This window comes from Falco biarmicus, chromosome 12 (genome assembly GCF_023638135.1).
Source record: "Falco biarmicus isolate bFalBia1 chromosome 12, bFalBia1.pri, whole genome shotgun sequence".
Lineage (NCBI taxonomy): Eukaryota > Metazoa > Chordata > Aves > Falconiformes > Falconidae > Falco > Falco biarmicus.
Window position 1 is genome coordinate 2,921,553 of NC_079299.1, and position 13,490 is coordinate 2,935,042.

A 13,490-nucleotide genomic window follows, 5' to 3' on the forward strand; every position below is an offset into this window, starting at 1 on the left:
TCAGCTATAGAAAATTTGCTTGGCACTACAAATAAATACGGTTTCCGCACAATGGTGACCCTTTTTCGGGAGGGAAGAAAACAGAAAGAAAAAAAAAGCAAGAAAGAAAAAAGAAAGAAAGAAGCTTAAAGCTAAATAAGTATTTGGACATTTTGAAGTTATGAATGTCAGAAGTTAATGTCTTCTTGCAACTCTGCTTTTTAAATTCAGTTATTTCTACAGCTGACTTGTGACACTACTGCTGTCTGGAGTCTAAAGCAATGTGTTAAACTAGGAGGGTGGATGGCATGGCATGGCATGGCATGGCATGGCATGGCATGGCATGGCATGGCATGGCATGGCATGGCATGGCATGGCAGCTGTGCCCTACCCCTGCCTTTGTCAAGACTGGTATGGGATCAATGCATTTGGGGAAGGTGGACCTCCACTCTGCAGCCTCTTCTCCACCAAGGCCAGGGAGAGGGTGAGGGTGGGCTGATGATCGTGAATCATCATGAGTGATATCTTAAGAGATCCCATCAGGAAAACCTGCTTAAAAATGCACTGCTGACTCAATTCAGGCACTCCACAACCCTAATGTAGGGTTCTCCTGGCCACCAGTGGGCTTCTAACCAAAAAAACCCAACAACCTGCCATCAACTTTGCCTCACAAGGTCTTTAAACTCAATTTCCCCATTTTAGGGCTCTTGCACTTTGAGTCTGGTCTGAGCTTGGCCTTGATGCAGCTTTTTGTATCTCAGGTGTCATGTGCAGTAAAGAACAACAGGAGCTGCAGACAACCCACCACGCACACTTCCCCTGTTTCTGGAGGTCTTTCTCAACAAACATTTTGCGTATGCTTCACGTGCTTGTACAGGTAGAAAAGACCACAACGCTGGCTTCTGCTTTGGCATCTGCCGCTGATCAAACTTCTTGATGACTAGTTTGCAATCTTTTTTCATGGGGTGGGGTGTTTTGTTGTTTTGTAGGGTTGTGGTGTTGTGGTTTTTTTTTTTTTTTTTTTTGTGTCCCTAGCTGGGGTATTTGCCGAAGTATTTTAAATTAGTAGCACTGAAGCTGTACTTGGGGATCTCTCTTTTCTGCAGCAATGCAGTGCCGATTCCTGCGGCAGCACTGGTAGAAATCAGAGAGACTTTTGCAGGTTCTGCAGCAGTCTAATTGCCCGTAGAATTAACTGCTCATGCAGTAGTCCAGAGAGAACGTGAGTACAGCCTGCCCTGCTCGATACAGGGCTACAAATCTTTTAAACACCTCCAGGTATATACAGGTGGATTCGGCCTTAATTCCTGTGGCTTTACATTGGAATGAAAGTGGGAATCTACGCAAAGTGTTAGCACACTTTGAGCAAAGTTAGATACACACACCAAAAAAAAAAAAAAAAAAAAAAAAAAAAAAAAAAAAAAAGCAAGAAAAATATGAAATTAAGTGGCTTTGCAGCACTGGTAGCCAGCAAAAGACAGCTCCCAGCGGAGTATGAGCCATCCTCCTCAAGGCAGGTCAAGTCAGGGCTAGCATAAGTAAGGGTAGATGGACTTGGCAAAGTGCCCTGATGACTGATGGACCAACCAAGGGCTATTTGAGAGCAAGAGGGAGCTTCCTTTCGGAGTCCAAATTTCCAAATTCACCGTTGGAAAATGTTCTTCTACCAGCCCCTTTATTCTAAATTGAAAGGATCTGGCTTACGTGCATGGTTTAAATAAAATGAAACGAAATAAAAATCAGCTTGCTTTTGACAGCAAGGAATAGAAAGAGATTATTTCTGTCGTTATACACACAGAGTAAAGAAACATTTATTATGAAGATTTAAGCCTATTTGGATGGACAGATTTATGGACGGGAAGACTTAACTGTACCAGGGTTTATTTTGAACTCTACATACAGAGAGAATAGCTGCACTACAGAGAAAGCAGCCTAAGTATTTCCATTGCAAACTCCCCCCTTTTTTTTTTTTTCATGATCACCCAAAATTTGAATTTCTGTGGATTTTATGGCTGCACAAAAACTCCATCCATCATTCCTAGAATTACATTTTTTACTTTCCAAGTCTCTGAGTATTTACATGATAAAGTTTATTGACTTCCTTTCTAAAGTAAAGAGTCTCTGCCCTAAGTGATGTAGGATTAGGATGCAAAGAGGACACCGTGATACAAAGATGACAGGCCATGGATCAGTACATTGCAATTCATTGGTGTCTGAAAACAGCATTCTCTGCTGTTTCAAAGAGGAAAAATTAACACCCCCAATGTTACCAGGCATTGAAACATCTGAAAATCAGACATTTTTAGTATCGGGACATCCTGTCTATAGGGTCTTCATTTTATCAGTTTATAGCGGTAAGTGGAGACATTAGCTTGAATGTTTTCTTTGCTAAGTTGCTGCCTGTAGGATGGATAAACATAAATTCTGGCCTGCTTAACTGCAATCACAAAATGTCCACAGGCTTTTAAATGAAGTGAGATTCTATACTGAGTAGCGGAGAAAAGCTATAACAGAAAAATATAGGAAGTGTGTTAGAGTGTTCATTGAATACTGTTCCCTGCGCCACAGATACATGTTTGTGGAGGTTTGTTTTCTGTCTGAGTTTGCTGAACAACACTTGAGGGTCAGCAGTTTGAGAGTGGATATTGCAGCACCAAGTGTGGGATTTCATCTCTGGAGAACAGAGGTGACCAGAGAAGCCTTGCTGCATAAGGTGGCACTTAACCTAAAGGAGCCCTGAATTTAATTGACATCTTCTGCTAGCCTCAGGCATGGTCTGCACTTCTGTTTTGCTGGTGTTGCCAAAATTGTTCATCTTCACTGATATAGCTGTATTGACAAAATGTCAATGTAGGGAGAGATGAGTGTACCAGCAAGAAGTTTCTGATTTTATCTGAGGGAGTGATGCAAATTATACTCATGGAGGTACTTTTTTTGTTTATATAAATCTTCTTTAGGAGCATTTGGTGTTTATAGGATAATAGCATTAGAAGAAACCAGGGAAAGATTTGTTTTTACAATTACAGATATATTCTTGCTCATAAACTTAGGAACCTACTGGTAGCAACAGAGTTCACTTGGTGGAAACAACTTCATTAAAAGTTACATAAACTACCAACGTGACCTGCACAGGGTAAGTCTTAAATGGGGTTAAAAAACCATTAAATTCACCTCACTGAGCTAAGTTTCCAAAATACTAAAAACTACCTTGTGAACACTGTGGTTTATTTTCATACTTTATGTGCTATGCCTGTTATGGGATGTGTATTTGTTTATGCAAACTCTTGGTTATTGCTTTCTTTTTTACCACTTCCTTCTTTGAGTGAACCTTCACAGACTGATACCGCTGGGTTGATTGTGTTGGGAGTGCATGATTCTGTACCCTTGGGGATTAAAACCAGATTATTTCAACTTCAGCTAGTCCTCAGCTAACAAAGATTCATACTCTTCTAAGTCAGCAGGAGGTAAAAAAGCAAGAAGTTTAAATAAGAAATGTTGCTTACCATCGGTTTTCATAATGTTTACTTGCAGATGCTTTTAACTTTTACTTTTCATTACAAAGCTAAACTCTGACTGCTAGGACACCTGATTAAGCTTTTTAAATAGAATCATAGGATCGTTGAGGTTGGAAAAGACCTTTAACATGGAGTCCAACCATTAACCTAACACTGCCAAGTCCACTGCTAACCCATGTCCCTAAGCACTGCATCTAAGTGTCTTTAAATACCTTCAGGGATGGTGACTCAACCACTCCCCTGGGCAGCCTGTTCCAGGGCTTGACAACCCTTTTGGTGAAGGAATTTTTCCTGATCCCCAATCTAAAGCCCCCTTGGCACAACCTGAGGCTGTTTCCTCTTGTCCAGTCTCTTGTTACCTGGGAGAAGAGACTGACCCCCACCTGCCTACAACCTCCTTTAAAATACAACATGAAAAGACTAGAAGTATCTAACTACCAAGATTTGCTTCAAATTGGAAAGCAGTGCTTGTTGTTACCACAAAAAAAATGGAGCGAGAGAGGATTTTACTTCCTGGAATTTCCTTCTTTTGCCTGCCTGTCCCCAGATGCCTGCCACCCGCTTTCAAAAACACTCCCTTCTTCACCTTCCTTTTCACCTTTCCATTCTTTCCATTTTCAATCTTTTTATGATATGTTCTGCAAATTACTTCTCCCTGTTCCTCACCTGTGTAGTATATCACCTTTCCCCTCCCTGAAACTTGGATCGTCCCTCTCTTGTTTGTCTCCGTGGTCCAGAGTGCGAAGCCAAGGAAATGTCAAATGTTATTAAAATTAGAGCTAGTACATCCAAAAACGAGAAGCACATCACCAGATCCAGGAAGGGATGCTTACGTAGGCATCAGTCGCTCCGTTCACATTTTAACTGGGTACCTAAATAAATTCAGATGCCTAAAGAGCTTTGTGGAGACTGGCCTTTGTGTCCCCAACTCTTGGTGTGGATGCGCAGCAGCAAAATAATCCATTAATTTAACAGTCCCTAAGTAGTGTTTAACATCATAACATAACACCTAAAAATGACCCATTATAATCTATCTGATGCAAAAAACTTCTCTAAGTAGTCTCCAAACAGATTTAAACTAGAAAGTTTAGTGGCAGTTATGTGTGTGCGCTGCATAAATAGTACACATTTAATAAAGCTGAGCACTTAAACACCCTTTTTATCATCAGTAAAATATTAAATTAATTACCTTTGAAGTACCTAAACATTTTATTCATTTGTCCTTGGTATTTAAGCACTTTAGGCCTGCTTGACACGGTAGATGGCAGATGGAGTAAGAATTTAGAATAAGGGGCTGGAGCTACAAACATACTCAACGACAGAGAAGAACACTTACACAAAGTCCTACTGCATCCACACCGATGTGTAACTTCAACCAAAGTTGAATCAGCTGGGCTGAGGCTGGAAGGGATCTGTGGGAGCAAGGTTACACCTAGGGGGAATGCCAAGGCAGCCGTGCATCCCTGGATGCCAGCAGGGAAATTCCCAGTAAAAGGTAGCACAGCACGGCTCTCGGCTCTCGGCGGAAGCCTTGCAACAGCCAAGCAGAAGTTACACTAGGCAGGACTTGCCAACCGAAACAGGAGCTGAACAAACACGCAGCCAACCGTACCCTTACGGGGTCGGCAATGCCGGCTTCCTCTTTCAGAGAAGTGCTAGCAATTCGGGGATACTCATCTGTAGGATGTCTAGAATCGTTAAGAACAGTCAGTTAACCACTGTGTGTTTCTAAAACGGCAGCAACATGTGAACAGTTTACCGAAACCCCAGTTCTAGTGACTGATGGAACTATTATGTTTCCTGAGTCAGATTGAGAGAAATCTACTGGTATTTATGGAAATTTTTTTTCCAACGCGTATTACTTGCATGAACAGGAAATATACATCAGGGGCTTTGATTTTAGGAGAGTTGGTGAATCCAGGTTGGTGTTTATGATTTTTTTTTGTTTGCCCTTCTTTCCTTAACTCTGAAACTTAAGAGCGTTTTATTGTATTTTATTTTTTCAAAGGCAACAGGGTGCGTCATTTGCATGTGGAGAGTTTGGAAAATTGGGGTTTCTGCCTTCTTTTACACTAAGGCTTGCGGAGTCAGGTTGGAAAAGCCACCGATTTCCCCACCAGCCGCCTGTGGCTGTGGCCAGCCGGGGGTACAGGAGAGCCCCCCCCCCCATCCATTGCGGGCCCCCTGCTGTGCGTGGGTGCCCTCCCACGGAGCCAGAAGGGCTTTGGGCGCTAAGCCTGGCAGGTGGTGGTGGGGGTCTTTCTCCCCGAGTGTTTCCATCCCCGCCTACAGGCTTCCCGCAATGTACCTCGGCGGCTTTGCAAAACTTTGAGTCCGTGGCTGGGCTGCGGGGCGGTGTGTGAGGGATGCGAAACGCCCCGCAGGCGGGGTAGGGGCTCGCCCTTGCGCGGGGGGGGAGTGGGGGGTTGGGGGTGTCGGGGTCCTTACATCGCCGTGTGCAGCCCCCAGCCCCACCCGGCCGGGAAGGGCGTTTCTGCCGGCCTGGGGAGCGATCCGCCCTGTGCTGAGCAGCGCCGGGGCGAAACGCCTGCCTCCCTCCCAAGCCTTCGCAGCTGGGGGGGGTTTGCGACTCCCCCCGGTGTGAATTAGCGAGCGCCTCAGCGAACCGCAGTGGGTTTTTTTGGGTTTTTTTTCGTTGAAATTAACGCCAAACGTATAAAAAAGCATCCTCACACCCACCGCTCGCCCGCTCCCTTTCACGCATCCGCACCCCGCACCCATGATCTCATGCTGCTGAAGGCATGGCACTAGAGCTACGGCAGGCTGGGGGGGGCGTGGGGACACACGGGGACGGTGGAGGGGGCAGAGGAGGATGAGGAGAGCCGGGAGCGTGCGGCTCACCCCCCCTGCTGTGCCCAGGTGCGGTACTGCAGGGGCTGCGCCCCCCGCGGCCGGCTGCTGGGGGCCCCCGCCGAGGGGTGCGCTGCGTTCCCTGGGGTGTAACCCCCTCGCTTTGCAAACGTGACATCTCCCACCCGCGGGGGGGGGGGGCTTCCCCCTGCTTTGGGTGCGCGGTGGGTCCCGCACCCCGGGGGGCGATGCGGGCGCTGGCGGCGCCGCCCTGCAGCTGGAGCGGCGGAGGGGTGGGGGGTTCAGCCCCGAAACGGGGAAACGTGGGTGGGTTTTTGTTGTTTTGGGTGGTTTTTTCTTTTTTTTTTTTTTTTTTTTTTTTTCTTTTTTTTTTTCCAGCCCACTTTGCGGCCGTGGCTGCGGTGGGCAGCCGAGGTGCAGTGGCTGAGTAGTGCCGGGGAAAAAAAGCCAACCCGGTAACTCTTTGTTAGGCAGCGTGTAATTACCGGTAATCAGAGCCGATGCTCGAACAGACAGAGGGAAATGCCTGATGGGCCAAGTTTAGGCCAAATAAAAGACTCGAAATGGTTCTTTTTTAAGATGAAAGTGGGGTTTCAAGACCCTGGTCCAGCTGAGCTACGGGCAGAGGGGGAGCGCTGCCGCCCTGGGGCTGCCTGCGCGGCGCGGGGGGGGGGCGGCGGGCGGGGGGGGGGGCGGCGGGCGGGGGGGGGGCGGCTCCTGCGCGGCTCTTGCGCGGCCCCTGCGCGCTGCCCGAGCCCTGCTCCGGCACTGCGCGGCTCCCCGCAGGCAGAGCGGCAGCGCGACTGTGTGGGAGCTGAACCCAGCCTCCCTCCTTCGCATAGGCTCGTCCTCTGCATTGCATCCAGGCTCCAGCGATTTGCTGCTCCGAGACTGCAGATTTGCATAGCCCTGCTCCTCGCAAGCATGGGGGTTGTGGGTTTTTTTTTGTTGTGTTTTTTTTGGTGTGCTTTTTTTTTTCTTCTCTCTCCCCCCCTGCCCGCAGCTTCTTTCATAAGGGTGCACTATTCTCCCTGAAAACATCCTCGGGTGTTACTGTCAGTCGCCAGAGCACTGGGATTGCCGGAGCAGCCTGATCATTGTCTGGCGGGTGTGTGCGAGCGTGTGTGTGCGAGTGTGTGCGCCGGCTGGAGCTGCGCGGCGAGGGCTCACCAGTTTGGGGATGAAAGGAGGGGAGAGCAGCAGTTGGCTTTTTCTCTGCTTTCCCAGCGCCGGCTGATGGAGTGGCATCCCCTTTTTTCTTTCTTAGTAGAAATGTGGCATGATTGGCTACACTGTGGATTACTGAGGATGGGGGAATGCTTGGCACTCTCTTAGCCCTTGCAACTGTGGAGTATTGTTAATGAACACCCGCCCCGGGAAAGCCGAAACTAGCGATCGTTTGAGCGCGGGGCTTTTCCCCCTCTTTCCGAAGGCTCTGAACTGCCTGGATTCTCCGCCTCTGACTATGTCTCGGATTGTTTTGGGTAGAAGAAGACCTGGAGAGAAGGATCCCGATAAGCTTTCCCAAAGGGCAGAGATGGCTGGGCTGGTGCGGTGAGCTGCAGCCAGCGCCGTGCCCGTGTGCCAGCGCGCCCCTGCCCAAACTTTGCCTCCTCTGCCGCGGCCGCTGCTCCGCCGAGGACGCCGCGGGCCGCTCGCCGCCACCGGAGGATGGGGGGGCTCCTCAGGGGCACCCCGGAGCCGGGACCCGCCAGCAGCAGCAGCAGCACCGGGGGCCGCATGGCCCTGCTCTGGATAGTCCCGCTCACTCTCAGCGGCCTCCTTGGGGTGGCGTGGGGCGCTTCCAGTTTGGGCGCTCACCACATTCACCATTTCCATGGCAGCAGCAAGCATCATTCAGTGCCTATCGCGATCTACAGGTCACCGGCTTCCTTGCGAGGCGGACACGGTGGGTTCGGGGGCCGCTCCGGTTACCCTGCATGGGGGGGCGGGGAGGGGGAGCCGTGCCGTGCGGTGCCGAGCCGAGCCGAGCCGAGCCGAGCCGCCCCGCAGAGGTCAGGCGGGGCTGCCGGGACCCCGCGGGCCGGGGGCTGCTGCCGCGCTCGGTGGGAGGAAGAAGAGCGCCGAGGGCGTGTGTGTGTGTTGCGGGCCCGTCCCGCCGCTCCCCTCAGGGACGAAGAGCCGAGGCGGGCGGAGGGCGCTGCTGTGCCCCCCCGGGGCCGGTGGGCGTGGGGCGGGTGGCGGAGGGGGGTACTCCCGCACCCCCCCCGCTCCCCATCCCGCCGGAGCCGGCTAGGGAGCCCAGCCCGGAGCCGCGGTCCCCGGGTGGCAGCTTCCCCCCCGCCCCGTACCCCCCGGCCCCAGGGCGGTGGGTGCTGTGGCCCCGCACCGGGCGGCAGGGCAGGGCCGGGCGCCCAGGGGCCCCAGCGCGGGGCGGGGGGCGCCGCGGTGCTGCCCCAGTCGCTGGCGGTGGCCGCGCCGCTCCCGATCCATCACCCTGGGGGAGCGGGTGAACCGAGGCGAGATCAGCTCCTTGTGCGGGGGGCCGGGGCGGGAGGCAGTGCTTAGGCACCGCGAGGGGGGGGGGGGGGGGGGGGGGGGGGGCAGGGGGGCGGAGGGGGGCGATGCCCAGCGTGGCGGTCAGGAGGGGGATGGAAAGAAAATTCGTTTCGGGTGCGGATAGATTTTGCTTAAATATTACAGTGCTCCGGGACTTAGTTTGTGAAGTGAGGAAGGTGCAGCAGTGCCCAGCCAGCAGCCCCTGGGACCCACTTCCCTGCCTTTCCCCGTGCACACCTAGGTGAACCCCCACATAAATACATGCAAAAGAGACACGCGTATGCTCAGCCTTCCAAAAGCCATAAAAGAAGGCGAAACACCGGGCTGTGTTTTAAGGATTTAAAGCCTGCCTTTGTCTCCGAGGGAGGGAAAAAAAAAAAAGATAAAGAAAAACCCTTGTTGGCTTCTGATTAGATTATACAGCTTCATTCTTCTTCATTTTCTCATCTTGCCTTGCTTCATTTGCACGATCATGCGATGTCATTTACAAGCTTTGCAAAGTAAAAAACAGGTCTTGCACTTAACCTTTGCAGCTCTGTGCAAGATGACCTAGTTGCAGGCACCAGGTAGTTAGGATTTCTTGGATTATTATTTTTCCCCCCCCAGTGATTAGTAATGCCAGCATTAGCGGATACGAGTATTGTTTACCTGAAGATTCCCACTATGTGCTAAATACCCTTTAATACTCAACTGCTAGAAAAGGCAGAGTGCACAGAAATGGCTTTCTTAAGCATTTTGTTATAAAAAAAAAAAAGTTAGGTGTCTGGTCTAATTAAAAAAAAAAAAAAAAAGAGAGAGACAGAGACTGAGAAATTCAGGCCACCACTCTTCTGTGTAGTGCAGAGGCAGTGCGAGATAGAATGCTGCATTTTCTGTACTGTGTGTGCTTACAGGGGAAAATTAAAGAAGTATGTGTGTGCACATATATACATGTATGTTTCTTATTCTTTATATTCCTCCCCACGTGAGAATATCTTTTAGAGGTTTGCTACTAATTGGAGGGAAAGCTGAAAGAATGAGGGGAAAAGAACCATGATTGTAGAGGTACCAGCTACAATTCTTTAGAATGCATTTTAAAATCACACCTTAAAAGATTACCTTGGCCCCAATCAAAGGGCGATGGTGTAAAAAGGGAGCTTTCTCAGGAGAAACGGGTCTTGCTAAAGAAAATGAAAGATGAAGTGGTAGAACTGCCTCTTAAGGACTTCATAGGGAAGCCCAGGAGCCTCTCCAGAAGTTAAGTAGCTGATTTTACAAAATGAAGGATGTTACGTGACAGAAGGAGACATTTCAGAATGTTTACTTGATAGCTCTAACCGTCTTTGCTTTACTGTGTTTATCAGAAATTTTACTATCTGGTGGTGTTTTAAAACAGCTAATTCCTTTCATTATGAGTCCTTCAGAGAGGTGTTCCTGTTTGCTTCCACAAGCCTGGCAGGAGCATTTCTCTTTCTGGCTGTGCAGGGTTGGCCACAGCTCCTCTGGACCCGTCACTGCATTGCTAAGCGTGGTCGGGGGGAACTGGGTGAGGGGTGAGGGGGTGCTTGCGCCTACCCTGGCATCAGAGCACCCTTCATCCATGCCCCCAGCCCCGCGGGGAGAGGGAGGATTCACTGCTCAGGCTCATCTCCTTCAGCATTAGCTCCATTCAGTTTTGCAGTTATTCTGTTCTAGTCTAATACAACTGGACGTAAACATTGGAGTCTTTAGGGTGACCTCATATCTGCTTTTTTGTCACTTTGTCAGCTTTTTGTAGCACCATACCTGCTAATAGTCGAGAAGAGCTTTTGGGGTAGGTCAGTTAGTCAATCCCCAATGAAGGCGCTGCTCTCTGATGTGGTGAATCAAAAGTGTCACAGGAAGGAGAAACGGTCACTTTGCCCAGGCATTCAATAAATGTCACCACAGTCCTCAGACACCCACACCTCCTCCTCTACCCCTGGCACCGGGTAGCCCTGCCACCCCCATCCTTGCGGCAAACACGTTGATTTTTTAAATGATTTCAGTTTTCCTTGAGACAACCCAGTTCCAGCTAATAGTATAAGCAAAGCCAAAAAGCCCAGCATGGTTGGATTTTTTTTCCACTTCTTTTGAAAAACCAAACCACGCTCTTGCTGCTAACACTCCCGTTGGGTAATTTTGCTGGGATTTTTCTCAATGGTATGATCTCATGTGATTTTAGCGGACAGTGTTGTGCCTCGCAGAGACACAAACACAATTCCAACCAAGCAGTTTGCTCACCCTATTAAACAAGAAGTAGTTCAGCATGTGGTTTTTGAAGATACTAAACCTAAAAGTTAAACATCTCTCAAGCTTGACCAAATGATGTTTTGGCTTTGCTTTCTGACTCATTAAACTCAGGAAGGTGAAAGATGGTTGAAAGAATTGAAAGTTTAGCCATGGGAAGGAATAAGAAAATAATTCTCTGGATAGTCACATCAGCAGCTATGTGATCAGGAGAAGTACATCAGGAGAAGTACAGAGGAGCAAGAGAGAGACTAATGTTTGCCAGCAGCAGTCCCAGGCTGCTCAGCGCTTGCCAGGGGTCTCTGCGTCACGTGGGTTGTTTGGTGATTCATGTTCATATCTCCTTGCTCCGTTTAAGAAGGCGGCTATTGCTTTTGTTATAGCTGTATCTACCAGGCAATCTTTGTTGGTTTTTTTTTTGAGTATTGAGTAGCTCATACTGCAGTGCCTCTAGTTTGCAAAAACGTGGACTGTCCGTGGCCAAGCCCACATAAAAGGAAAAAGATTGCAACTTTCTCTGTAACTTTAAATGAAGAAAGGCAGTTTCTTTAAGAATCCAGGAACACAACGGATCACGTGAGAAGTGTCAATTACACGTCGAAGAAGTAAAAAGTTAAAGGTGTAGCCACATGGCTGGCTGTCACCATCCTTATTCATCCCTTCCTTCCTGCAGACACCTCTTTGCTCTCTACTGGGCTGGGCCTTTTACGGCCCCCAGCCTGTGTGTCCATTTCTTCCAGCAATGATCTTCTGTCCTCTCAGGATCTTGTTCAGGCTGCTTTCTGATAAATATATTTTGATTCTAGGGTTTTTAAACTGGCAGAATAAGAGCCAGGAGGTGACTAATGACATTTGCATCTCGATATGGGCATATGCTTGGGAAGAGAAGGCAGGAATGGGGAGGGAATAGGACTGATGTGCTCACAGGCGGCATGGAAGAGGCTGGGCAGTACACGTGTGGGTTGAGCTTTTAAGGACCTGGGTTAGGATGGTGCTGGAGGGGGTTTGGCTTGACGAGGCTTGTGACCAAGGTATAGGCTGATGGTTTCGGGGGAGCAGGGGCAGCCTGGAGTAGAGGGAATAGGGTGTTGGGAGCCGTTACTGAGAGATTGGTAGTTATGGGTGGGGAAGTGCTAGGGAGCTTTGGGGTGGGATGGTAGAGGGGCTGAAGAGGTTGAGCAGAGGGGGTGAAAAAGTGCATCAACAGCAAAGTTCTTGAGCAGGAAGAGGAGTTTGTGGAAAATGAGAGCTTTGAGGAAGAGAAGTTGGCACGCCTTGGGGGTGAGAGCCGAGGCTGAGTGCCGGGATGGTGTGTGTTACTGCAGCACGTGCCCCCCTCCGGTCTTTTCTATCCTGAACATGACGTGGCAGCAGGGATGTGGGTACTGAGCTCTCGCTTCTGAGCTGGGCCAGCTGCTTCCAGCCGCTGCATCCCCACCGCTGCCGAAGTCTGTGTGCGCTGGATTCATCCATGTTATTTCCATTTAGAGAGACTTCTCTAGCAGAATGACCAGCTCGCTGTTCCTGGCACCCCAGCCCATGCTGGGGAAGGTGCCTGTTGAACTCCACAGGAGCTTTCGTTAAGGAAGAATAGCAGGGCTGGAACTGCAGCGCTGCAGCGAAGTCATTTATACCCCCATCGTGAAAAATATGACCAAAACAACTTTGAAAGATGTGCATATGATCTATAGATGGCATTTTTTCTTTGCAAGAAAACTGCAGGGAAAGGCTTATTAGTGATAGGTAAAGATAATTTTATGACCTTGCACTTTTTTTTGTTTTAAATCTACTGGAATTGCTATTTCTGCATATAATGATAATAAACCAAATATTTGTAGGGGTTAGGGTAAATGAAATTACATTTTCTGGTTAGAATGTGCTTATTATGTTGCAGAAAAGGGTTATATTTTGATTAAAACACTAAATGTAAATGTTTCCAGATGTTCAAGCATTGTTATTCAATGCGATATTAGAGGTAGAAGTAAAAAGTCTCATCTTTGTGTTATAATTGCGTTTTTTTAGAGAGAGATGTTTTAAAATGTTTTTCAAAACTGTTCCTATGTCACAATCTTTTTTTATGCCTCCTTTTCATTGACGGATTTTCAAATACTTACTAGTCCTCCTGCTCTGAGTGCTTCTCAAACATAACTGAGGCATTTTCATGTTGTAAGACTGTAAAGCACAGCAGCTTTCTCCACATCTTTAAATTATATGAATTTTATATCCCCTTTCAAAATTTCCAATATGCTCCATCAGTTATTATCCCCATCGGCTGCCAAAGTATTAACATCAGTTGGAATAAAATGAATAACAAAGCAATTTCAGTCAGCATAGTGGTTAATTGGCTGTGCAGTTAGATATGCATATTGGGAAGTGTGGTTTCTATATTATTATTTC

General features: G+C 48.5%; 1 protein-coding gene across 24 annotated transcripts in view; it reads left to right on the forward strand.

The window, feature by feature from the left end:
- The window catches only part of NRXN1 (neurexin 1), a 730,473-nt gene that overhangs the window by 436,810 nt on the left and 280,173 nt on the right, over positions 1-13,490 (forward strand). For 2 of the 24 annotated variants that reach the window (XM_056356951.1, XM_056356952.1), the window contains exon 1: positions 7,164-8,235. The exons of 20 other annotated variants lie outside the window; for them this stretch is intronic. In XM_056356951.1, the coding sequence (XP_056212926.1) occupies positions 7,998-8,235 (238 nt within the window). In that variant the 5' untranslated portion in view covers positions 7,164-7,997. Of the gene's footprint in view, positions 1-7,161; positions 8,236-13,490 lie in introns of those variants that run through there. 2 more of the 24 variants (XM_056356954.1, XM_056356953.1) reach the window with 2 other exon arrangements.